Here is a 25,057-nt window from a genome sequence, read left to right on the forward strand (position 1 = left end):
CCAGAAGTGAGTGTAAATAACAGAGGTAGGAACTGGAACCATGATTTCTGCATGATGTGCATGGCTGCTGATACAGGAAAAGTGATGTACACTGGCTGGACTGTAACAGACTCGCACACACATTTTAAAATGGAACCTCACCAAATCATCCTATTTAATCTCTGCCAGTGGCTTGTACATGTATGCATTTGAAGCAGATGGTGCAGCAGGGATGTCAGGAACCTGAAAACCAGCCCTGCTGTGAAAGGGAAGAGCACTGCAGAGGAGGCAACTTACCTGAGCACCCAGGGCAGGGCTGTTGGCTTCCAAAGGGCTCCTTTTTAACCCCTGTTCCAGTGAACAGCTCTCTTCATTAAACTTCATGTCTTGACAACTAAAGCAGACAAAAAAGCAAACAATATTCTATGGAAGGCTATCTTCTGTTGATTTGGCAAGTGCAATGCAGAAGATAATCAACAAACAGGATACTTTCTGAGATGACCTCCCTAAGAAAACACACCTCCAAATCTCTGAACCTTTACAAACTACTGTCTATCCTGAAGCCGCAAAATAGTTTACCCTGCACACAGCAAGAAAGATATTAATAGCAAAGAGATATTTGTAATGCCTCTAAATAAACAAATAACAAATTATTTTAAGAGAAAAATGCTTACTTCTCCTAGCAAAAACTAAAAGCAATCCAATTTAAATGGACTATTTTTCTCACTCAACACAAAATATAGGTTCCGATAACTCTTTTCAATATCAAAATGTTGAAAAGTATCTTTTCAGTATCACTTTACTCTTTGACAGTATTAATCATAAACGTCAATAGGCAGATGTGATCAGTTTTGATTTCTTATTTCCACCATATAATTAAAACAAATGAAAATTAGTAAAACCAATATAAGTGAAAATAAAGACAAGCAGTGTGGCTGAGTACACAGACACTATGTCATCAGGAACGCTGCAGAGTCAGAGTGCACCCACAACTTAAAACTATCAAACAATGAAACCATTAAAAGCAGTTACTATGCTGGCTGCCTGCTAACATATCACATGATGTTTATAAGGTATTTTAAAAAGGCAATACTGTAATTTGCAGCCTGGAGTAAGAATGAAAGCAAGTCCTATCCAGTGCTGGAGCTGTGCTCACACCCTGCTCCAGGGGTACACGAGCAGTGCCTCCCACAGCTCAGAGGGACTGAGCAGGGGCATTTCCTAGGGGCACTTTCAGTCTGTGCTGCTGCAGCCAGTGACACCTGGGCTGCGCTGCCAGGGCTGCTGGCCCTGCGTAAGCCACGAGTGCAAACCTGAGCGCCCTTCTCTGCCACGGCCAAGCCCTGCTGAGCCAACCTCCTCAGCAGGGGCCAGCTGAGGCTGCATGGAAAGCTCCTCTCACCCAGCCACTGCTGCCACAGGAGGTTCCCGAGGTGCCCAGTGGATGCCCAGGCAGTGGCACCCCCCAGGTGAGGGGCTGGTGACATCCCAGAGCCACCCAGAGCTTCCTGCCGTGCTCATCTGATCACAGCTCCAGTCCTCACACACTGCTCCACTGCAGTTCTTTTCTCTTTAAAAGGTATTGTGCCACTTTTAATACCTTTTTACATAAAACTTGCTTTTTTACATGAAGTAAAATCAACACAGCCAAGCATTCCACAAAAATCAAGTATTTACCGAAAAGGAGCCTACCAAAAGTTTCAGGGAAACATCATGTCTGATACACACAAACAAATAAAGAGGAGAAAACAGAATTACCAGTAATTAATACTATGGTTTTGTAGGTGTATAAATGCTGTTATCCTCAATATTTTTTTTTAAATATGTGCTTTAACAATGGAAAAATCTATGTAACAAATACACCATATACTACACGAGCTAAAATATGCTGTAGTGCACACATGGCTTACTTTTATCCAACAGACTTGAAATCTTGAGTAACTGAGTTCACCCTTCTTACAAGTGAGATTAAAACAAAGTCCTGATTCTCATGTGCGTGAGGAGCTGCTGGCACTGTACAAACTCACTCCAGTGCAAACAAAAATCACAAAAGGAAAGTTGGTCTAACACTAGGTGTTTCTATTAAAGTGGTTTCAGTGCAATCTTCTCAGGCAACCAGGATTGGAGTTAAGGTCAGATATTCTGTTTTCTATAATCAAAGGAGGCAATGAGATCCAAAGGAGAAAAAAACCCAAATAAGTTCTGTGTGTTTCAAATCAAATACTTAAATATTTCATTTAATTGTTGAAAAGTATCCACTTCAGCTCTTGCACAACAATATATATCTTTACATGCCTTCATCTGTCTCATTAAGAAAGCAGATTTTGTTTGAAATTATCTAACATGAAAAATACTGCTAAGTCTATTCATAAAACAGTATTCTATATTTTTATTTTTCAAACAGCAAGTGACCACATTTAAAATGCATCATTTGCAAATATAAATTATCAAACTATTAGTTTAATTAAAAATAAAGCAAAAACATAACTTCCCTTAGTATCACAATACATAGAAGGGTATTATAAACCCAAAAAGACTAAGTTAACCATAAGAAAACAATAACGTCAAAAGTGATGAAACTCATTAAGTCACTTAATGAATAAATCAGTCTAAGAATACAATACCATTCACCATGATTATGTAAAAAAAAAAGGAAACTTTCATTGTATTATACAGATAAAACAATCCAATCCTTCATGCCACATTTTGTAAACCATGATATAAATTACACTCACAGTCAAATGAACAGGAAGAGTAACTCCCAAAATATTTTAAGTTGCTTTTAGGGCAGAAATAAAGGCAGAAATAGAATCATTTAAAATATATCAAGTTTAACCAAAAAAAAATTCATTTGGTCAAGCCTGCTATCCAAATAGTTTTGTTCCCTGCAAAACTATTTTTGTCTTTTTGTGAGTTATGAAATTTAAATGTTTCTTTTACATATTAAATGTAAGTCATGTGTTGAGCTACATTAAGTCCTTTTATACTTTTATCATTTTGGCCTTAAGACCCAAACATCTTCCATGGACCCACACACACACACACACACTCTCACTCTCTTCTTGGTATCAGGAAATTCCTCCTTTCACAGGAATAATGAAAGACTCATACTGATTTCTGTCAGAAACATAAGGAATATAAGAATGTAAATTCACACTTTCCAGGTTCCTATAAAACCATCTCTCACCTATATATACATACTCCAACCGATGGAATTCAGGCTATGGTCTTTTGTCTGATAATAAAGGGACGGAATAGATGTTGTAGGATAAAGAAATACTGTATAATGATTGAAATAAACCTATTATCCTAAATTTATCTATACAAATTATCATTTTTTATTAACTGAAATACAAAGAAGGCATATGGACTCCAGGAAAATAGCACTATATCAGAAATTCACTGTAACAGTGTTTCACTATATATATCATCAGGTTTTTCATAAGACAATTTCTTCTGTACACTAGATTTTGTACTAATTTCTCTGTCTTCAAATTCATTACATTTTCAGATCCAATTCAGCACTATATAGTATGCCTTCAAAATAAAAGGAAGTCACTTGCTTTATTGAATACCAAGTTCCCTTCCAGACAGTATTTAAAGAAAGACAAGACTACACAGACAAAGTCCAGTATAATTCATTTCTGACAATGAAAATTTCAGCCCCTCATACTGTTGCAAAATTCCTCCTACTGAAATGTCTACAATAATAATAATTATAATAATAATTATAATAATAAAAAGCATACATTACATATAAAAGATACCAGTGTACTAAAAGTGACAGAAGTGGACTAGCAAATCCTTCAAAGCACATATTATATAAATGACTAGCATTTAAAAACATTTCTTTTTCTATAAAATGTAGGTCATATACATTTATAAATTGGGGGGGGAGGTTCTAAAGCAGTGATGACTGTTCAAATTGATATGCTGCTCTGTACAGTCTAATACCTATTCAATTCAAACTATAAGTTTGACATCTAGTTTATCAGAATAAACCCATCTCATCATCTCATAGCTCATCATTTGAAAAATATGCAACTCAAAGGAAGAGGTGACTCAAAAGTTCACTGTTTATCTGCATACGAAATAAGAAGAGAACTATTCCTTTCTATGGGTGGCCCAAGGCTCATCAGTTCAGTATCAGGACTTAAAGACTCCAAATTTATGTAGAGGAAGTGGCAGGAATCAGCACAGAAGCAGAATAGTATCTCTGATCCTTCAGAGACACAGCTATTCCACCTCAGCAGTCTTCCTCGTCTCGCAGAAGTGCAGCCAAGCCATTCATTTCTCACTCAAAGTGGACGAAGCCATAGATCTAAACACTGTCCTCTCTGTGACTGAAATTGTGCTCTGTAAACAATGGTTTCTATTCCAGCAGGAGGACATCTGAATTTATTTATTAAAAAATGATTAAGAATATTCATTAACTCAAACAAGGCTATTAACTCCCAAAGGTAATTTTGGAACTTATCCTTATGCTACTTGTCAAGTTAGCACTGTCATGTATTATTGCTTACAAACAGTACATCATCATATGCCTTCTAACAGAGCAGTACTGTGATCAGTTCATATTTACAGGCTTTTCTGTTTGTTTTTAAACAAGCTATAAAAACATTACATACTTTACAGACAATACAAATACTCAAGTCAAACAAATGGAATGCATAACAATAAGAAACGTCATAAAGGAAGACTGACATAAGTCCTTGATTGTCAAGACACATTTATATTTATATATAAACTCTAGCTGTGCAGAATCAAAGATTCAATCATACGTACATCCTTATTTGATAAATCATATTTACAGCATGATATTGCATAAAAAAATAAAATAATGTTGTTTACACAATATTACCTTTCCATCCATTGGATTAAGGAAAGCAAGAAACAACTCTTAGAAATGTTTGCTTGCCTCAGTTTGTGTTTCCTACCAAAAGATGTAATTTTAAAAAGGAAACAGAAGGTTTTGTATGTTGAGTAGAGCAAAAGCGACTATAAATTTATTTCCCTGACACAAAGCAATTTGAACTTGAACAGAAGGTAAAATTTCAAATTAAAGACATGTCTTTTCACTAGCAGTAATACTTTCTTAGTGCTTGTCCTTTGCAAAGTGAGTTTCAGCTAAATGCATTACATGCCTAACATAAACATGCATTACCCTAAGTCCAATGAACTTTCAAAGTTACAAGGCTTCATTTTAATAAGACATTTAACTCTAGGAAACTGTAAAATTATTCATTTGCTTCAGTACCTACCATGTAATTTGAAAGTTCACATGTGTACTGGTACCGACTGCATAAATACATTTCTGCCTGTTAACATTTCCAAACGGATTCCCAGGAGCATCAGGATTTTCCCTGTGATTTGTAATGGTATTAAAACAAGCAAACAAAGAATAAAAATCAAAGCCCTCAAAGCCAAGAAAATTTAGTCGGCAAATATACATACGTAATGTAATCCAAAGCTGCAAAATTCAGAGTTCATTCATCCAAATATTCTGGTTCATTTCAAATGGTTACTAGACATGATACAAATTCTATAAAAATATCCTGATCAATCATGGAATACAACGTATATGTTCAGGCGGAAAGTTTTCATAGGAGAACAGGAATACTTTGGAATAAACTCCAAAAGTTACAGTAGAACCCCAATAATTTGCAGCAATGCTTTAGAAACCCTTTACAAATTACAATTTTGAAAACAGTGAAGAAGCAGGCAACAAAAGCAAGGATTTCACATCACAAAAAGTACTTTGTTAATTTATTTTGACAACTGCAATTTAGTTTTCAATACTCCTTCTACCTCCTAGTATACTAATAGAGATGCTGTAGTATACTTGGGTGAAGCAGTACAGTATTATTGTGTGAGACCTTGCTACAGTACTTTTTAGACCACTGCAGAGAGGTGGGAAAGGACCATGAGGGGTGGAGAAACCTGTCAGATGCTCTGTTTAGAGGTCAGCAAATTAGCAAGATTTTACTGTACTTCTCAATTAACAATGAAAAGCTCCCATCATCCAAAAAAACCAACAAGTACAGTATAAAAATAATACAAGTGTTATTTCACATGAATGCTTTCTTGTCCTATTTTTTTCTTGAAACACAATTTTCCTAAAGACAACACTAGGAGACACAAGATCATAAACATGGTTCTTTTATAATCCAATTTAAATTGTTTATGCTGTTATTTGTAAACCAACATACAGTAATACACATGGTTAATCCTTCTCCCCAAAGCTTGTCATTTATGATTAATTCATTCTCAAATCAAATGAAGAAAATGTAAATGCCTATTAGTATACCATTACAAGCTGATTCCTTCATTGTCTGTTATATTAATGGCAAAACATATCAAAAGATTCATGCTAAAAGGGACACTGTCAAGTAATTTAGGACTAAAATATGGCCTATTAATAAGTGCATGTGTGTGTATATATATATATATATGTATTTTGTATATATATATATATATATATATGTAGAGAGAGAGAGAGCTTGGTAATAAATGTCATCAATTTCTTCTTTTTCAAAATTATCATTGCGCTATCACTAGTAGATATCCCCAAAAATTCCACCTTACACACACACACATATCTGGTGCTCACATAACTTTGGGTAGGAATGGCTGCTGTTAGCTCAGGGGAATCTCCAGGCTCACCCCAGCCTTATACTGACAGCACAAGAACAGAACAGACAACCAAAGCTGCTTTTTTCCACACATACAAAGAAAACTAACAAAAATGACCAGATCAACATGAAGAGTGTGCATCTGCAGCAGACTAAAAGCAGCAAAACGTGAGCAGTGAAAAACGTTATTAAATAATGCCATTATTAAACAAGCATGAGCTTTTTACAGAGCTAAACCTCTCAGAACTACATAAACACTTAGTCCAGGATAGAAGGGGATGTACTCAGGAAATCACAGCAGTACATTTGGCTAACTCCTCCAGTGCAGAAAGCTTCAAGCATCAGCAGATCAACTACTCACAGCACTGCATTAATTGTACACGTGGAAGAACCCTACAAGACAGTCCCTGTGGCTTAGGGGACTTGCAGCCTGTCCTAAGGCACAGAGTGCAGCTGGGATGGCTCAGCAGCAGGCTAGGGAATGGGCTGGGATGGAAGGAGCAGCAGTTCCTCTGGGGATCCCCCCCTGGCTGCAGGGGAGAGCAGGCTCCTTCAGTCCGTGCAGCAGCCTGCTCCTCACACACCCTCGGAGAGCTGCCCAGGTGTGACAGTGGCACGGCACAGCCACTCCCTCCGAGTCCTCCATCACATTCTCACACCAGAGTGTCAATGCAGCAACTTTTTGTGAATAAAGCTGAGTCAGTCCCCTTAGGGAGAAGGAGGCTTCATTCCTCTTACCTCCCTGTGGGCCCACAGCAGTGCAGTAACACAGTAATAACCCAGCCTTTTTTTTCTTTTTTTTTTCTCTTTTGTTCCTTGCTATATTTAACAAATAGTACAATTGCCATCTCCTTGCAACCTAAGGGCATAGGAACAAAAGTGCCAACACAGTATTATTCAGGCACCACAAGCTAGGATGTCATGGAAATGGACACTGAACACAAAGTATGCCTTACAAGAGGTGGTTTCCTGGGATATAGGGACCCTTTATGTTATTTCTGTGCAACACACAATGGAAAGTCAAAAAACCAAACTGACCATAAAGGAAAAAAAAAAAAAAACAGAGAGACCACGAATCAGTTTAAAAATATTCTTTCAAAGAAATTTCTTTACATGTATCATTAATAATCCATAAGGAATTTACTCTTCTCCCTTGATGCCCACTCTTTTCAAGTCATGGCCAAATATTCAGACAAAATTACTGGTAAGTCATAGCATGCTGAAATGCCTTACTGTATTACACACAGGGTCAACAAATCAAAAGAGCCTGCTTTCTTATACAAAAGCATTAAGAAATTAGTTTGTATAAACTGTATTCTTGCCAACAGAAGAGCAGGCTATGGATAATCAATGCCCTTTCTCCCTCAACTGTACCAAGTGAAGTTAGTGCTGTAGTAGTGCTCCCATAAGGGAAAAGACAAAGTGGATCAGTTTACTGGTAACAAAAATTCAGAAAAATATTGCTACTGCTTTGGTAAGAGGTGGGAACTGTTCTGGGTCCTGCTCAAGTCCTTTCTTAAAAGACAGGATATATTTTAGCCCCTTGAGATGCAGCCTTTTCTCCTACCTGATGGCTTTATCTGAGAGATACTAGCTAGCAACAGTGCTGTAAAAACCTGGATGAAATCCTATTTTAAAAACCACCATACACACACCTACCTATATGTGTATGTGTGTGTGTGTGTGTGTGTGTGTGTTTTTCCCTGGTTAATCAGCCTACATGAGGCTTAAACTGCCTTGAACTACCAGACAGTGTCCCTTTAGGGAAGGTGCAAATAGAATGAACATACAGTTCAAAAATCTGAAACTTGTTAACTTAAATTACACAATAGTTAGGCTACTCAAAATCTTACCACCTTAAAAATGCACACAGAACTACTTATCGTACCATACTGTATACTTCAAGACAAAGTACTATTCAAAAAAACATATTCATGGTACAGGGATAAACTTTGCAGTTTATTTATACTGTGAAATGCAATGAAAACTTCTGATCACTCTCCTAGGCTGGAAAAAAAAAAATCCCATTCACTAGCATCATTCACCAGTTTGGGTTTGTCAAATTGTAGTGACTTTTACTAAGCAAACACTAAAAAATAGGGAATTTGAATGCCCACTTCTTCAGCTTTCAGGGATACTTCAATAAAGTTAATAATTGGAATTGTCAAAATTCTAGACAGAGAATTAAAACAGTTTTTAGAGAAGCTAAAAATACCTAATCTCAAGTATATGGAAAAGAATTACTGGAGCTGCTGTATGAGATGAAAATGATGAAACCGTATCAAACCTAAACATCTAAAAATGGTTTTATTTTTTGAGAAATCAAAAACTATAAAGTTGGGTAAGTGCTCTATGTTAATCGTTATGAGTATGTAGGGTAAGGTACAATTAAGCTTTTAAATCTTGGAATACACTGTTTGTGTAAGCATTTTGCAATTGGGAATGTCATCTACAGCGTATTTTAACTAAAACTTCAAAATCTTGGTTTCTGCATATGAAAAAGTCATTAAAAAGTTACATCTAGATTCAGCTGTACAAAGAAATACACATTACTTCTGGAATGAAGTAAAGGCTTTAGCAGTTAGGCATTTTGCTTAAAAAAGTGTTTAAAGTATTTTAAATTAATTAGACTTTTAAATAGTAGAGTTAGTCTATCAGAATTCACTTTCTTTCCCTCCAAACATAACTCAAGGTAATGCAAAGCAGAAATAAAGGGCACATGGTCTAAAATTATTTTTGAGAGAGACTGAAGATTTTTCTAGAAAATGCTTTCTTTTAAAGCACATTTGTTTGACTTCCAAAACTTACTTGTTTATTCTGTGTGTTTAGTACATGTTGATTCCCTGCTGAAGAGCAACAACTATGCTGACAAGCTTAGAAATGACATTGTGAATAGTATTAGACAAAAAACTGTCCTCCCAAAGCATAAAAGGAAACCAGCAAGGAAACAATCATGTGGGGAAAGTCTTACCTGGGGATTTTGTTTATTTTAAAATTTCATAGAAGGTAAAATATTTTCTGGATTCAAACAAGTGAATAATAAACTGCCTTTGATAGGGGCACCAACATCAGGCAGTTCAATGACTGATGGCTAACAAACAAATTTTTTTAAAAAAAGAAAAAAAGAAAAAAGAAGCAGTTATTGGTCTTGCTAATATCAGCTTACTTCTGTTTTAACATAGCGCTCTTAAAAGCTGTACAGAACTCCATCTTATACAGAGCAACCCCCTTTTGACAAATGTGTTCTAAAGTGCCAGTATTATTTACAAAGATTTCTTAGCCAAAAGTCTGGCCCGTTGTGGCATCAGGTGAAGAAGTCATCCCAGCTCTGCTATCATTTACATTCACCAAGGGAAATTCTGGGAAATCAGCACTTGTCCCTGGTCCCCGAAGGTTCACCTGTCCATTGGCAGTGCTAAACTGAGAGGATATTCCAGCTCTTGCCCCATGGTACTGAGCTCTAAAGGGCTGCTCAAAGGAGCTAATTTGATATGCTTGATGAACAGACTGTGCCTCTGCTTTCTTCTGAGAAGTTACTTGATCCAAGAAGTCCTGTGTAGAAGAGGAAGAAGAATGATTTGCCTCATCACCTGAAAAGGGAAAAGGGTGCTGAGAATCACCAACCATTAGTCCAAAGTGAGACTTATCTGGAGTTGTTCTTAATGGAGAGTTCATCCCCGACCGAAAGCTATTGACGGGTATAGATGTGTAGACCTTCTCCATGGAAGGAAATGCTGGCTGGGTTGTAAGTGTCTGGTTATCAGTCACAAAATTAAGGCTCGGGTTGTTCAAATAGGCATCATTTTGGCTAGTTCTGTCCAAAGCTTGCTGTAAAAACTTTGAATATTCTTGTAACATACTAGCTTTATCTGATGAGGAAGCTTGAGAGCTTGTTCCAACCGTCTCAGATGGGGTCACCTCAGATACTTCAGCGGAATTGATGGATATACTAGAGGTCACTTCTGTGTCAGCCACGCTGAAAGAGATCTCATGCTGTCCATTAGCCTTGTGTGAATAATGATCTAAAAGAGTTTGCAGTACCTCATCTGGAATGACATTTTTGTCATGGTTACCTTTAATTTCAACATTCAGCGCCTGCGTGTCCAGTATTGAGGCTGTTGCAGTTTCATCAATGACACTGGCCACAGCTGCCTGCGTTACTGAAGGTTGAGATGCTATGGTACTTACATTCAAGGCATATTCTCGACTGTTGTTACTAGCTGCTTGTAGATACCTCTTTTTCTTCAAAAACTGCATTGCATCATCATAATTAGTGCTGCTGTGTACAGGTTTACTGGGCCCTTCCTGTAATGTGTCGACTTGATCAATGTCAGCATTACCTTCAGAGTCCAGTAAACTTTGCTTATCCACAAGATCGAAGGCGTACTTCGAAACCTTGCTGTCTTCATATGTAGATAAAGGTGAAATGGTTTGACTTTGCTCAAGTGGCTGCTTTAGACTCCTCTTGTTGACCTTTTTGAGAACCAGCTTCGGTGGGTGTATTTCTCCAGAATTGGCTTCCTCTAAGTGCGACCCACCGACTGAAGAATGTGGCATCTCAACAGCATATTCCGCTACCATGTATTCATCTTTTACTTTAGTACTAGAAGAGTACAAAGGCAAATAGTCATTTTTGTCCTTCTTGTGTTCTGATTTATCTGAACTTTCCTTATCCCCAGATTTTGATTTCTCTGTTTTCTGCCTTTTCTTCTTTGGCAAGGAGCTGTCTTTCAGAGGCGTGGAGAAACCGGAATCTTCCTCCGATGGCAAAAAGCCAACTTTGGTGGCACTTCTGTTGGGTTTCTTCTCGCGGTTCTCATGGCACATACGTTTGTGTTTCAGCACACGATCGGTCCTGGAGAAATACTGGAAAAGATTATGATGGTGATGATTATTATTATTATTATATTATATTGCAAAAAGAAATATGTTAGCAGAAAGAAAAGAAGCCTTTCATTCTAACGAATTTACTTGATGAGTCACCCACTTGACCAATTTCTAATGAAGTGTCAAACAAGAGTATACAGTCAATAAAATCAACCACTGCCAGCTGTGACTCTGCACCACCAAGATAGCCCATCTTGACTCAAAAAACATTCATTATATATTTATTTGTATGAAATGGAGAAAGCCCATCTGCAATACTGGGGAATTGACTGGTGTTTTGGCTTTCAAGCACAGAAGATTTCACGAAGTCATCTTACCTGCAAACAATATTCACACTGGTAAGGCTTCTCTCCACTGTGAGTTCTTTTGTGCCTTTCCATGTGATACTTCTGAATAAACCTCATACCACATTCATCACAACGAAATGGCTTTTCACCTAATAAAAAACACATAGCATTATTAATCTAAAAGAATAAATTAACATTTTTCCATAAAATTACCAGATCAAATACTACATTCTCTATTAGAAACAGTAAGAGGATTTAGTCTATTGCTATTGAAAAACAACACAGGGCTTGCTTATATCACTATTTTCTCAATACTGAGTTGCTGATGCCTCAAATTACTTTAAGCTTTTATGCTAAAAAAATCCCCCACCTTTAAAACAAAATCCTTACTCCTCTTTCTAATGCAGGTGCACGTATGTCTTACACCTAACAAATTAAGAACTGCAAAGATGGTCTTCCTGAATTGTTGCTACAGTATGCAATTTTTAGGGCAGACAACTGTATAAAAATACCTCAAACTTCTCACCAAATCATTACCTCAAACCCATCCCTAGGAGAGAATTAATGCATTTCCAAACTTCAAATATAACATTTTGGAGGGTCCTTTCTATTTTTCCATATTTTTTCCCTTATTTGTATGTGGAATTGAGAGAACTGCTTTGAAAAAGTTCTACTATTTTGGTTGAAACCCTTTTTTTTTCTAAGAACTAATTTTAATTTTTTTTTTAATTAAGTCAAAACCCAAGAAACCTCTGTATCAGAACCAGTATTTGCAAACTTACAGGTTTCTCATTTTGATTGTTTTGTTAGCTAGTTTTGGTTTCTGGGTTTTTTTCTTTACTTTCAGGAAATACTTGTTCAGACAATATGCACTGCCCTGAATTCATCTTCAGTTCCCCTTATTTCTCCTCACAAAGAAACCCTGCAACAATACTTTCGGAGCAGGGAGTAACTATTTTTATTTCTTTTAACTTTTGCCTTACATCTTCCCTCTGATATTTTTTCCTAGGTTTCTCTGAAAAAACCTAAAAATTTCAAATGCATTGAAAAGTTAGTTCTGCTTTTATAGAAGTTCACTATTATTTACTAGAGATCACCCTGAACAACAGAGATCTCTCCCCTTAGTATTTACTATGAAATCTTTTGGACTGACATAGAGGTCAGGGATTGTCTTGGCAGCATCTGTCAAGACCCTCTTTGTTCTGTGTACTGCACTGCACTGATTTTTGGGATATGAACCATTTATGTCTTGTTTCCAGAAATATGCAGACTATTGCTATTTTCTGAAGTAGTTTTATTCTTACCAATTATATTATGAACTGCTGAATTACCAACAACTAATTGTTAAAGTTTAAAACTTTAAATTAATATATTTTATTATTTAAAATGTTGACAGAGATTGTATTTTCCATTTAGAGGAATGTTTGTATTTTCCATTTCCAATAGAGAAATTTATCCACATCCTTCTTCAAATGGGAATACAGTACTTGAATATAAGGTTCCAGTATTTATAGAGACTAGAATAGAAAATATCTGTATCACACACACATGTGCTCCTAGTCAGATCACTAATGCCCAGAGTTTCAACTTCCTTAATTCCAAGCAATTTCTAAATCTCTCTCTTTGTAAGCCTATGTCCTATTTCGAATTATTAATTCTTACCTCTCCATGTGGCTTCTCAGCCAATCCCTTTCTCAGATGAAATTATTCCAATTTATTCTCTCCTAAATCAAATTATCTCCTCAGATCTCTCAGCTTCCATCAGTTCTTTTTCTACAGGCTCACAACCCCAGCATTCTACATCTCTTCTTTCACTTGACTTAGAGAACTTTACAATTTCTTGCTTATTAATAAGCACCATAAAATTTTGCACTTTTTTCAACATCCCTTGTAAGTTATAAACACCTATCATATCATTCCCTCTCATCCTGCCTATAAGCAAATCCTCCCCTCTGGCTTATTTCTTCACTTTCAAACTCCAGGTTCATTCTTCATGTTCTCTTTATTTGTGAGGCACCCTCAAAACTACAGTGCCTTACTCCCAACAAGCCTGTTCAGACTTCCTGAATCAAATTCCAATCCTTGCCTTCCACTTTCAGGATGCTGAGGCAGGACATTTAGACTTCACTGCTCTTGTTTGATACATGGGAATCTTCCATTCCTGAAGACTACTACTTAGTCCTTTCTACTTACTGTTTTCTTTCCCTTTGCTCCACTATTCTGCTTTGTGTTTTTTTTTAAATTGCACCTTCAAACAACTCTCCTTACATTGTTTCAAAGCTTGCTTTCATACTACCTTAGATTTATTTTAGAGAATGGAGTGGCTGTTTAGGTTGAAAATTATCTTGAGCCTGAAAACAAGAGAGCTGAGTCCTGTTCTGGCCTTAACAGCCCTCTAAGGAGCCATCCTGCAATCCCAGGAAATGCACAACTCTTCATTAACACACTTACCTGCAGCCTTACACTCATTTCTGTAAGTGAATGCACACTGAGTTCCTCAACATTTTCCTACTCAAGCTGACTACTTGCTGGCAGCTACCTATCACCTTTTGGAGGCTTAAACAGGGGCCTGTGGATTTTAGGTGGATTACAGTCACCAGCTATTTTGGAGACTTTCAGGGCACACACAAATGCACTGCTGGCCAAGCCTTTACAGGGAGAAGAATTTGGGGACACTGCCCTGGAGTTAACTCAGCACAGTACAGAAAATCATATTTTTCAGTAGAATTCCAGAACACTCTGAAAGTAAGATTAAGAAAACCTTTGTGAAACTGACACCATATTTAATTTTGGCTTTAATCTTCATATGGAAGATAATTTTAGGAAAATATTAAAAATTAATATGAAGATAGGCTTTCAATACTAATTTCATCCTAGCAGAATGAAAACTTCAGATGCCTTCCCCAATTTTGTTGTACTTTTCAGACAGGATCTATTGCAAATGGAGGAGAACATTAATAATGGCCTTTTGATAATGCAGGGAGAATCCAGGGCACATTTTTCTGAAATGTCTTGGTCATTGGGAAAGAATCAGATGTATTAAAAACCCTCAAAATTTAAAAATACAATACAACAATTAATGCATTTTTTATGAAAACAGCTCATGTGTTGTGTCTATGTTTGCAATCTATTAAAACCAAGCAATAGAACTACTCATCCAGTGTAGTACAAATATTATGTGTATGAAGGCTGTAACAATTATAAAGCCAGGCATTTTAAAGTCTAAACAGACAAAAAACAAATTATAAAATACTAAAGAAGGCTATAAAAAAGCAGCATGACTGAATAAGAAGGCACTTGAATAGTTAGCCCCAATGGTGCTTTATTTTTTTAATGTAATCTTAGTTTTTGTGTTTAAAATGGAAAGTAGGGTGGCATACACAATTAGGACACATGAACACATGAGTGGGTAAGGCATATAGAAACATCTCTAAGCAAAAAGTAAGCAGACATATTTGAAAGAAAAAAAAACCAGAACATTCAGCATCTTCTCTAACCTCGTATTTGGAAAATATTTGCATACCAGTGACTTTTCCCTCTCTTACAACTAAAATAGCAATTTTCTGTATCATTAGGGACAAGTTTAGCAGCAGGATTCCAGCACTGCTGCCCTCCTCTACACACAATTATAAGCAAATTTTGTATTAATGCAATGTCTGCTTTTAGATGCAACTGTTTAATTATTTACACAGACTAAGGCTGTTCATTGATTGCTTCCTAACTCCCTCACAACACTTCCTTTGAAGGAGTGGTTCAGAGAATTAAAGTCAAATCAGACTGGAAATAGCTGAGGCACCTGTAAATTGGGGACTTGTAACAGGCACAAAATGGGGCTTCTACCTGTTACTACTCTCTTTCATTGGTTTAAAATAAACTAGAAAATTTGATGAAAATCTTTAAAAGAGTAAGAGCTTTCCTGTTCCACATCAGCATTTTGAACACTGTCCAAAACCTGGTGCTAAAAGTGGTCATTCATGGAGATAAAAATGCAAAATAAAAAAGTATTGAATAAAGTTAAGAAACATTTTTTTAAAGGGTATGAATAATACAAATTTTATTTTCATCAAAGTAAAACACAGACCCACTGCTCACCTTCTCATTAGAGAATCAAGTTGAAAATTTAGTTTTTCTGGATGGATTTAGTTATGCAGCCCTGAACAAAGAGCAACTACACAAACAGCTGAGGGCCAGTGGTGAACACTGTCACATAGAGGTGAAAGCACAGACAGGTATGCAGAGTGCCAGTTAGCTATACTATAACTGGGTGAAGCCAAAAATTAAACTCTAGTTTAATCTTGTTAACTAAACAGCCTTCAGAAAAAATTCTGCCACTCCTGGAAGCTGGGTTTTAAATGTTTTCTCCTAATCATTACTAGCTGTCACCTAGGAAAACATCCATGATTCAACATTTTAAATACAATTTAAACCATCTTCTATTTTCTGAGAAACAACCAAACTATAGCTCAGGATGCTGAAGAAAGGAGGAAGCACAGTTATCTAAAAAAAGTCAGATATGGTTAATTAGTTAAATGGTACCTTTTTCTCTGCTAAACAAAGACTAGCATATGTAAGAGCTGGCATAAAAACCTACAATCCCACCACATCCACCCCCCTCCCTCCAAAACTTACAATCAACACAGATTTCTCACTAGGGCAAGAAGCTAAATTTTAAAAGATAATTAAATCAATTTATAAAATATTTGCAGTCAAGTGTTAATTAACAATATTGCCCAGACTCTCATTTTCAAAGCCACGTACAGGGAATAATCCTCATTTAAAAAAAAAAAAAAGAAAAATCTTCTAAAAAATGTGAAGACTGCACTCAAATTTTTGCCTTTTTGAGGGGGGCTGGAGGGCAGATAGATGGAAGAGACTGAATGAGCATTCTTTTCAAGAATAAGTATCTACACAAAGTGGAGGCAGCATGGTTCACCAATTCAGAGCCAGAGGAAAGACTAGGAGCAGAACAAAGACACTGGACAGAAGAATGGAAGACTCTTCTGTGGCTGACTGGCTGAAGGAAACCTACTTAGTCTGGACTCACGGCAACCTAGGATACAAAAATCCCATAAACAACAGGGCATTTGTGCATGTAACTCCCTGTACACTGCTCTGAAAATTCATTTTGCAGAGTTTTTTCTCCCTCTCAACCCTTACACATGCACACACTGCACTGCATGTTAGTAGCTTTCATATCCATTTAAATGCTACAGCCAAGAAACACTGTGCACATTCACCAGCTCTGCTTTTCTGAAAAAGAGGCTGAGAAATTGGCATCTAGTCCAAAAGGGACCATATTACAAAATATTTAAAGAGGGATTGAAAGGCCATGCACCAAAATGCCAAAAACCCAATGAAACCAAACCTGTTAAAGAATGTGGTTCTGTGTGGTGCAACAAGGTAAAAAAAATAAACATATATAAACTTTAACTTGCTTTAGTTTAAAGCTTCGGGCCTTATTTGACCTATACTGCATATTCTTAAACTAAGACTCTTCTTTTTAGAACAGTTCTGAATTAAACCTAAAAGAAGAAAAAAAAAGTGAAAAGAAAAGCTGATACTAATACCTTTGGGGTTAGGCATTTTGGCCATTTTAGTCCTGGCACTTTTCCATCAAATTCAAATACAAACAAACAGACAAACAAACAAATAAATCTATGGAAATGTAATTTGCAAGTCCCCCTTGTCTGAATTAACTTGATACAACAAAAGACAGAACTGCTTAACGAACTTTGACTTTTATGAATGTACAAACTTCAGGATTTGCTGCTCTGGGGTTATTTATAGAAAACTACTTTCAGATCCGCTTACTGGACTTCATACTCATTTTACAGCCAAAGGAAAGTGGAACAACTTGAAAACACAAAACTAATTTCTTTTAAAAAGCTTTATAACTTTGTAACATGTTTTAAATTAAAACAAACTACGACAGGGTTTTTGGCTGCATATTTATTACCAGAAACCTTGCCTGAGTGGGGAAACAGTTTTTAAGCACGCCAGTAAAGATACTCAAGGCACTATACTCACCAGTATGAATCTTCTCATGCCTCTGTAGCAGGTACTTCTGTATGAAACGCATGTCGCACTGACTGCACTGAAATGGTTTTTCACCTTGAACAATATAATTCCACATCCATAAGTTAATAACTACACACTGTTGTTTTCTGATAACTATTTTTGAGGAATATTAAAATGTCTATTAAAAACACCAGCAACTGAGCGAATTCCAAAAATACCCTGACACCAAAAAACATTTGCCTTACTAGGTACATGAACTGCAGAGCTCTCTCCATGATCCTAAGAGTCACATTAAGACTAGCACGGAAGAGTGATCTGGAATGGCTGTAATTTCCTCAAGTGCAAGATCAATCAGGATGCTGGCATAGACTGCATTCAGGATACTGGCAAGCTATTATAACAGTAAGTACCTTTTTCACTTCTCCAAACAGAGATGCCTCATCAGGCAAATAAGCAGCCGCAGCACATTTTACAAAGGGGTCAATTTTTGGCACTTAGGCTACAAGTCAACCCATTACTTTCTGATAAAGGAAGAAAAGAAACCTTGTAAACAGTTAGCTCTTCAGTTTATTAAATATATGTTGATTTTTTTTTCTGATATTCTTTTGACACTTTGGTGCATGGAATCTCTAAGCTTAGATGCCAAGTTAGCTACACTCTTAAAACTGAAATTCGCATAGAGCTGAAAACATTTTTAACATAAGTAAACAACTCTTTATATAGTAGAAAAGACAAATTTGAAGTCAAGCAGTACCTGTATGAATGAAGACATGTCTCTGTAAATGGTAGTTGGTTCTAAAGGCAGCATTGCAATGCTCACAAACATGAGATTTGTGGGTTTTCAGACCAAGTGATCCATCCTCATTTATTGTAAGGATCTATTTTAAAAAGAGTAAAATTTGTTCTCACACTACCCTCTAAAGATGTCTTATTAACTACAAAAAAAAAACATTAATTTTTTCGATGCAGAAAATGTAAATATTTCAGGTAAAACAATGCTAATTTCTACAAAACTATGCGTTAAGCTTCTAATACACATTTCCAATTGCAGTCCAATCCAACTCGTGTCTCGTTGTGCAGTAAGAGATATTTCAACAGGACAGAGACAAAGGCAGCTCATGGAAAATCAGCTTAGAGCTTCCCTAGGCACAGCTGAGTCACTTTATACACTACTGTTTATTTTGTCCGTCTGTTGGAAAGGATGTAAAGTAATCAAACCACTCCTGGGCACTAAACCATGGACAATCGTATTTTAAAGAAAAAGTGAATGGTTAAATTCTTTATATCAAATCACAACTCTAAATGTTTGCTAAAAGTCATTAAAGCTTAGCCAGAATAGTCATATATATTATCTACATCTATATAAAACCAGTAGTCTCAAAGGTAAAATTGTATTTAAAAAAACAAAATCCCAAAGCCAAACAACCAAGAGAACAGTATTATTCTTCTTCCCTTTCAGGTTTTTCACTCAATAAAGTATTGCTCACTTAATATACACATTAAAGCATCTCCTTGATGACTTCAACTTGCCATATTCAATTGCTTTGCTGTCAAACAAAGCCGCTATTTTCATATAAAATTTTAAAAACTTAAATTTTAAAATTGCACCACATCTACTTAATTCAATAAAGCTAATCACAGGTTTTCTCTAATTCGTCAAAAAGAATAAAAATAGAAAACTAAACCAAAACCCAAAATCTCTACTATCTCTGGCAAGAGAATAAGCAAATCAGTAAACAAATTACATTTATAAAATCTTGCTTAACTGCAAACACAACTATAAAGAAGAGCTTAAGGAACCTTAAATAATACAGTTTAGTCCCTTGTTATTAAAAAAAAATAAAAGTATGCTGGGAAAACACATCTGCAGTTTGATTAGCTACAGCGTTTTAGGTTTTATGATAATGACGGTGATGAGAAAGAGAGAGTCAATAACTGAAACAGTATCTCTGAAATAGCAGCAAATACTGTAGGATCTACTTAATTTTTAATTCTCCTGTGTCAAAACAAGGGTGAAAGTCTCAGACTAACAAATTCTTGTGCATTCACTCTGAAGGACAAGCACATTCATACGTTTGTAAGATTGATGTGTTACAGCTCCAGTCACAGAGAGAGACAACTGTAAAGACTCTGTTCTGTAACATTACTCAGCTGATGAAGCCAACTGCATCTTTAAAACAAATTTAAATACGTGTTATGAAATGCTTTTCATATATTATATTGAAATTTTAAAATAATTGTGCAGAAAATACACTTAATTTCATGGTTATCCTAAACCTGGGCTCTTCTACTTAATCTACCACCTGTTAAATGATGAGAGTTAGCTTTGTCAGAGCAGCTTCCCTAACCAAAGCAACAAAAAAGCTTGTGCGTGTGAGTGTGTGCGCGTGCGTGTGTGTCCGTGTGTGCACGTGTGTGTGTCTGCGTGGCAGAGGGAACAGGACACAGGAGCCATGACCCCTGATGGCTTCCTCCTTACCTGACCACTGCATTGATAGAAAACAGAATTTAGAACGTTTCAGAATGTTAACTGACTTCCATCTCTCAGAGTTCCAGCTGCTTGTTTGGATGGAAAATCAACCCCACTACTCTGGAAATACTGAAACTGCAGTAGGTTCTCACCTAGGTCAGTCCTTCAGCTTTTTTCTACTCTGCCTTTCTACTCTGACAGGTCTGAAAAAGGGGAAGAGAGACTGAAAAAGAACCTGTTTAACAATTCTCCTGATCATTTTTCAATCTTTTGTCATCTCAAAAGACTAATCCTGGCAGACTGGGAGATAAAAAGGAAGCATGCAAGTACATGTCTGTAGAAAGAGGGGCACACGCCTCTTCTACCTTGCCATGTTTCCATGGAAGTGATCTCTGGATGTACTCAACCTAGATCTCCTTTTTCTCTCAAAGTGAGAAGTGAGAAAAAAATGCACAGCATTTGGAACTTGCTTCCACACCCAATCTGAAGCAATTTCTCAGCTTTCCAAGAATACTACAGGTGCAACCTTATTTGACAGTGCTTTGAGGAGGACTGGAAGGTCCTGCTCCCAGGGCAACAAAAAGGAGGTTTGGGAGATTTTCTTTGTATTATAGTGAGTTTTCATTTAATGTACAAACAGTCTGGGTTGATTTCTGAGTATGCTTATTTTAATGCTGCTGTGTGATAACATATAACTGATTTACTTCTATCAGAGCAGCCTGCATATGTTCTATTTTAAGTCTGAAGATTAATACTGATTTGGGGAATTACTAGAAGATGTAACACTGCTACCTCATGAGGTGAAATGATTCTAGTTTTATCTGAAGTGCTTCTCAACAGAAGAAAACTGTTTTCAGACATACAGGGATACATAGTCCTCATGAATGGATCTACAAAACAAATGTTTAAGTAACAACCCAGCAGCTAGGGTAAGAACCTTTTGATATAAATAAATACATATATGAAGATGATTATGACCACAGGAATTTTCCCTACCAGTAAATTATTTTATATATATTAGTAAGCTTTTTAGAATTTTCAAAACTACCATTTTAGTTTTCTTTTTAAAAACTTTTCACTACTATGCATGAAGCATATAGAATTATCAGGCTCACAGAAAAGCACAACTATTATTAGATAGATACAGAGTAATGATTTATAAATGGTCTACAAAGCTACTGACTCATAATTTAAAAAAAATATTTGGAGAGAGAACTGCCTGGAGAGACAGATGTTATAATATGTCAAGAGTTCATGTTGCTAAAAGGAGTTCAAAGAAAAACACTGTTATATCAGTTTTGTTTTGGGTCTCTGGTGAACTTCAGAACTGCATCTTTACTGAGCAAACAAACAATTTCCAGCCTAACTAGTTCAAATGCTAATGAAATTAGTCATAGTCAACCAAATCTTCAGGTCCTTTTAATCTTGGTTTTGCCAAATCAATGTCTTACTTTTGCTGGTGAACGCTGTTTTCTTTTCTTCTTTTTCTGCAAATCTACTGGCTCTCGTATTTGTTTTTTGTCTCGTTTCTGTTGTTCAGATGCATCAGTAAAGGTAATTTCTTGCTTTACACTGATCTGTTAAGATACCAAGTGCCAGTTTCAGGTAAGGTTCTCACTACAGAAAAGCAATTTTTCAATTTTAGAAGATGACAAACTGCTGAAACAGAAAACCTTTTCCTAAGGGAATTATCTTCTGGCTTCACTCTTTCAGAAATTTAAGTGAAAGAATTAATATGTATCTTAAATAAAAAGGGCACAGTTCATTTCCTCAGTAACATTTTGATGTATCCTTTCATTCATCTCCCAAGGTCTTTTTTCCTGACCTGTGGTGATTTTGAGATCAGTTCATATATTAAAATCACTTCCATCTATAAAACCATTCAGTTTTTCATACCTATTTTACTTTAGTCCGTGCTGCTGTCAATATAAGATTTAACGGAATAGTTTATTATATATTTAATACAGAAGTATTTTTAAGAGAAAAAAAAAAAAACAAGACCAGTTCCAATGAAGTTTTTGAAAAAAAAAATTTTTAAATCTCAATCTAATGTGAACTTTAATGAAGACCATGATACTCTCACATTTTTCTAACACCTGAGCCACCTGATCTACAGCTAACAGAGTAGTGTTTTAACAGTGCTGTGTTTCTGAAGATTATTCTTCATGTGTAAGGCTCTCTACTTTTATGGTCCTGGTGACTGTTCTTTATGTTTGAAGGGTAACAGTGATGGTGTGCTGCATTACAGACAGATGCTCTGTTTTCCAAAGGAAGTCATCTCTATGCTCTCTGGGAAAGCCAAGGTATGCCTTCTATGAGATTCCGTGGAGGGGCATATTTATGGTCATGTATGAAGTGTCACAGTCCAACCTGCAGTGTGAATGCAATTGCTAAGCGTCCACATGCCTTAAAAACATACAAGATGCTTCCTATAGCAAAAGCAACTAAACAGTACTATGAACAGCATAAACATAATGCACCTTCTAATAACACTATTTATTCCGCTTTGCAGTAACCCCTGAACATTAAATATCCTTAAAGGAGCACATTTTAACACTTTAGTTCTATGGTAACAGCCTGCTTATAAAATATTTATAAAACAGATACTTAAAAATTATACTTAATTGGCAAAATTTATCCACAGCCAGAGGCAAATGACAAATATTTTGATAATTAAAATCCAAACAAGCAATTAATAGATTCTTGCCAGAGTAGGATTAGACTACCAGATCAAGCTTCCTAGTAATCTCTCCAATATTTCACAAAGAAATTGCTTACAGGGACATTAACAGCATACTGCAGCCCTTGAGGAAGTCTATCTTGTGCATCCATTTCATCATCATTTTTTACCGTCTCCTCATGGACCATGAGTTCATCATGTGAAATCATCTCTTGCTGTCGAAGTTCACTTTCCTGTAACACTTCATCTGTTGCAAGAATTTCTTGGTGCGGCATAGTCCGATCTTGAAGCACTGCCTCTTGCCGTTCTCGCGATACTCCAGACTGGTCAGATACTGCACCCATCCCTACCATAGCCCTGGATGACTGCATCTGGTCTATGCCACCACATTTAAGAAATAATCCTCCCAGCTTGTCTTCAATGTTCATTCTTAAGTGCAATTACCTACAAAGAAAGTTTTAATAGTAAACATCTACAATTGGTGCACTCGCTTAAAATTTTTTACTTAAAAACATTTTATAAGAACTCAAGTCAGTACTCAACAAACACACATGCAGTCCTAAAATTGATACTGAGTAAGAACCAAGAGTTGGATATCTTCAAGGAATGTCAAAAGACCCTCCTTTTGCACATCTGTGGGCACATAACTGAACACTTTCCAATAAAAGGTTTCAAATCATGCTCCTGACTTCTGGCAAAAGTATGGTAATTAAATGATGGCTAATTCCTCCTTCTCATTCTTTAGAAAACTTTTAATTTTTTTTGTATGCCCTCTTTGCTCTGTTCTCTTTTTCCATTTTCATTTTGACTGTCTTGTACAAACACCTCTTTCATACTGGTCCTGTTCTCCCTACTCCTTGTCCTTCCACTGCTGTTACCCCAGGGCATTGTTGCTCCTGGAATATCTTAATATCCACAAGTGAGAGAAAACTGGACTGCATCCAAAGCAGCAGCTGAGGGAGGTGATTCTGCCCCTCCACTCCACTGTCCTGTGACCCCACCAGAAGTGTTACATCCAGCTCTGGGGCCACAACATAAAAAGGACATGGATATGCTGGAGCAAGTCCAGGGGAGGAAAGGAAAATTATCAAAGGGCTAGAACATCTCTGCTATGCCAAGAGGATGAGAGAAAAAGAAGGCTCTGGGGAGACCTGATTGCAGCCTTTCATTACTTAAAAGGGAGCTTTTAAGGTGAAGAAGGAGCTTTTTAGCAGAGCCTGTTTCAACAGGACAACAGGTAATGGTTTTGAACACAGAGATGGTCAATTTAGACTAAATATAAGGAAGAATATTGTTACAATGAGGGTGCTGAAACACTGGCACAAGGTGCCCAGAGAGGTGGTGTATACCCCCTCCAGGAAAACATTCAAGGCCAGGTTGGATGGGGCTGAGCAAACTGATCTAAGTGAAGATGTCCCTGCTCATTGCTGGGGGTTGGACTGGATGGCCTTTAAAGCCTCTTCCAACCCAAACTATTCTGTGATTCTATGAAAATGCAACTTTGTAGCTAAAGCTATACATCAAATAAAGACTATAGAGAGGTCAAAGTTGTTCATCAAAGACATTCACAGTGAGCAGGAGTGTTAGTGAGGAAATATAAATTCCAGACATGAAAAGCAATACAATTCACAATATTCCAACAAGTATCATGACATTATTAGTTTTTAGCACAGAGCAGGAGGCTTTTGTGAAGCTGGAAGTGGCAGCGCCTTCTCATTCTACTAATCAATATATATGCAAGATAGTTCTAGGACTCCTCCTCGGCACACTGGATGTGCAGTCAGAGCAGTCAGTCTCCTTCACCCTATTCCCCAGGCCCATAATCCCTACTACCCACTCCTCAGTGCTCCTTGAGACAGACACACCAACAGACAGACAGACAGACAGACAGACAGACATCCTTCCTCCATCCCTCTATGTTCCCAGAGCCACAGAGCAGAGGCAATACACAGAGGCCACAGCAGACACAGGGGTGGGAGCAGAGGCACAGGGCAGCTGGACAGCACACAGCAGGCCCAGCCACAGCACCACGTGGGACCTTGGGCAGCACCACAACAGCAGCAGCACCCTTGATTTTGATGCACTCAGAGTGAGGATACAGGTG

At 36.8% G+C, this 25,057-nt stretch overlaps 1 protein-coding gene across 1 annotated transcript in view; it reads right to left on the reverse strand.

Moving 5' to 3' along the window:
• Positions 1–2,594: 2,594 nt before the first annotated feature.
• ZNF148 (zinc finger protein 148) overlaps positions 2,595–25,057 on the reverse strand; it is a 40,808-nt gene continuing 18,345 nt past the window's right edge. The window contains exons 2-7 of the mRNA XM_058809811.1: positions 23,052–23,397; positions 21,725–21,850; positions 18,558–18,681; positions 17,813–17,896; positions 11,816–11,934; positions 2,595–11,477 (exon numbers count right to left, since the gene is read on the reverse strand). Of these exons, the coding sequence (XP_058665794.1) occupies positions 9,888–11,477; positions 11,816–11,934; positions 17,813–17,896; positions 18,558–18,681; positions 21,725–21,850; positions 23,052–23,381 (2,373 nt within the window). The 5' untranslated portion in view covers positions 23,382–23,397 and the 3' untranslated portion in view covers positions 2,595–9,887. The remainder of the gene's footprint in view (positions 11,478–11,815; positions 11,935–17,812; positions 17,897–18,557; positions 18,682–21,724; positions 21,851–23,051; positions 23,398–25,057) is intronic.

Source organism: Ammospiza caudacuta, chromosome 8, assembly GCF_027887145.1.
Source record: "Ammospiza caudacuta isolate bAmmCau1 chromosome 8, bAmmCau1.pri, whole genome shotgun sequence".
Classification (NCBI taxonomy): domain Eukaryota; kingdom Metazoa; phylum Chordata; class Aves; order Passeriformes; family Passerellidae; genus Ammospiza; species Ammospiza caudacuta.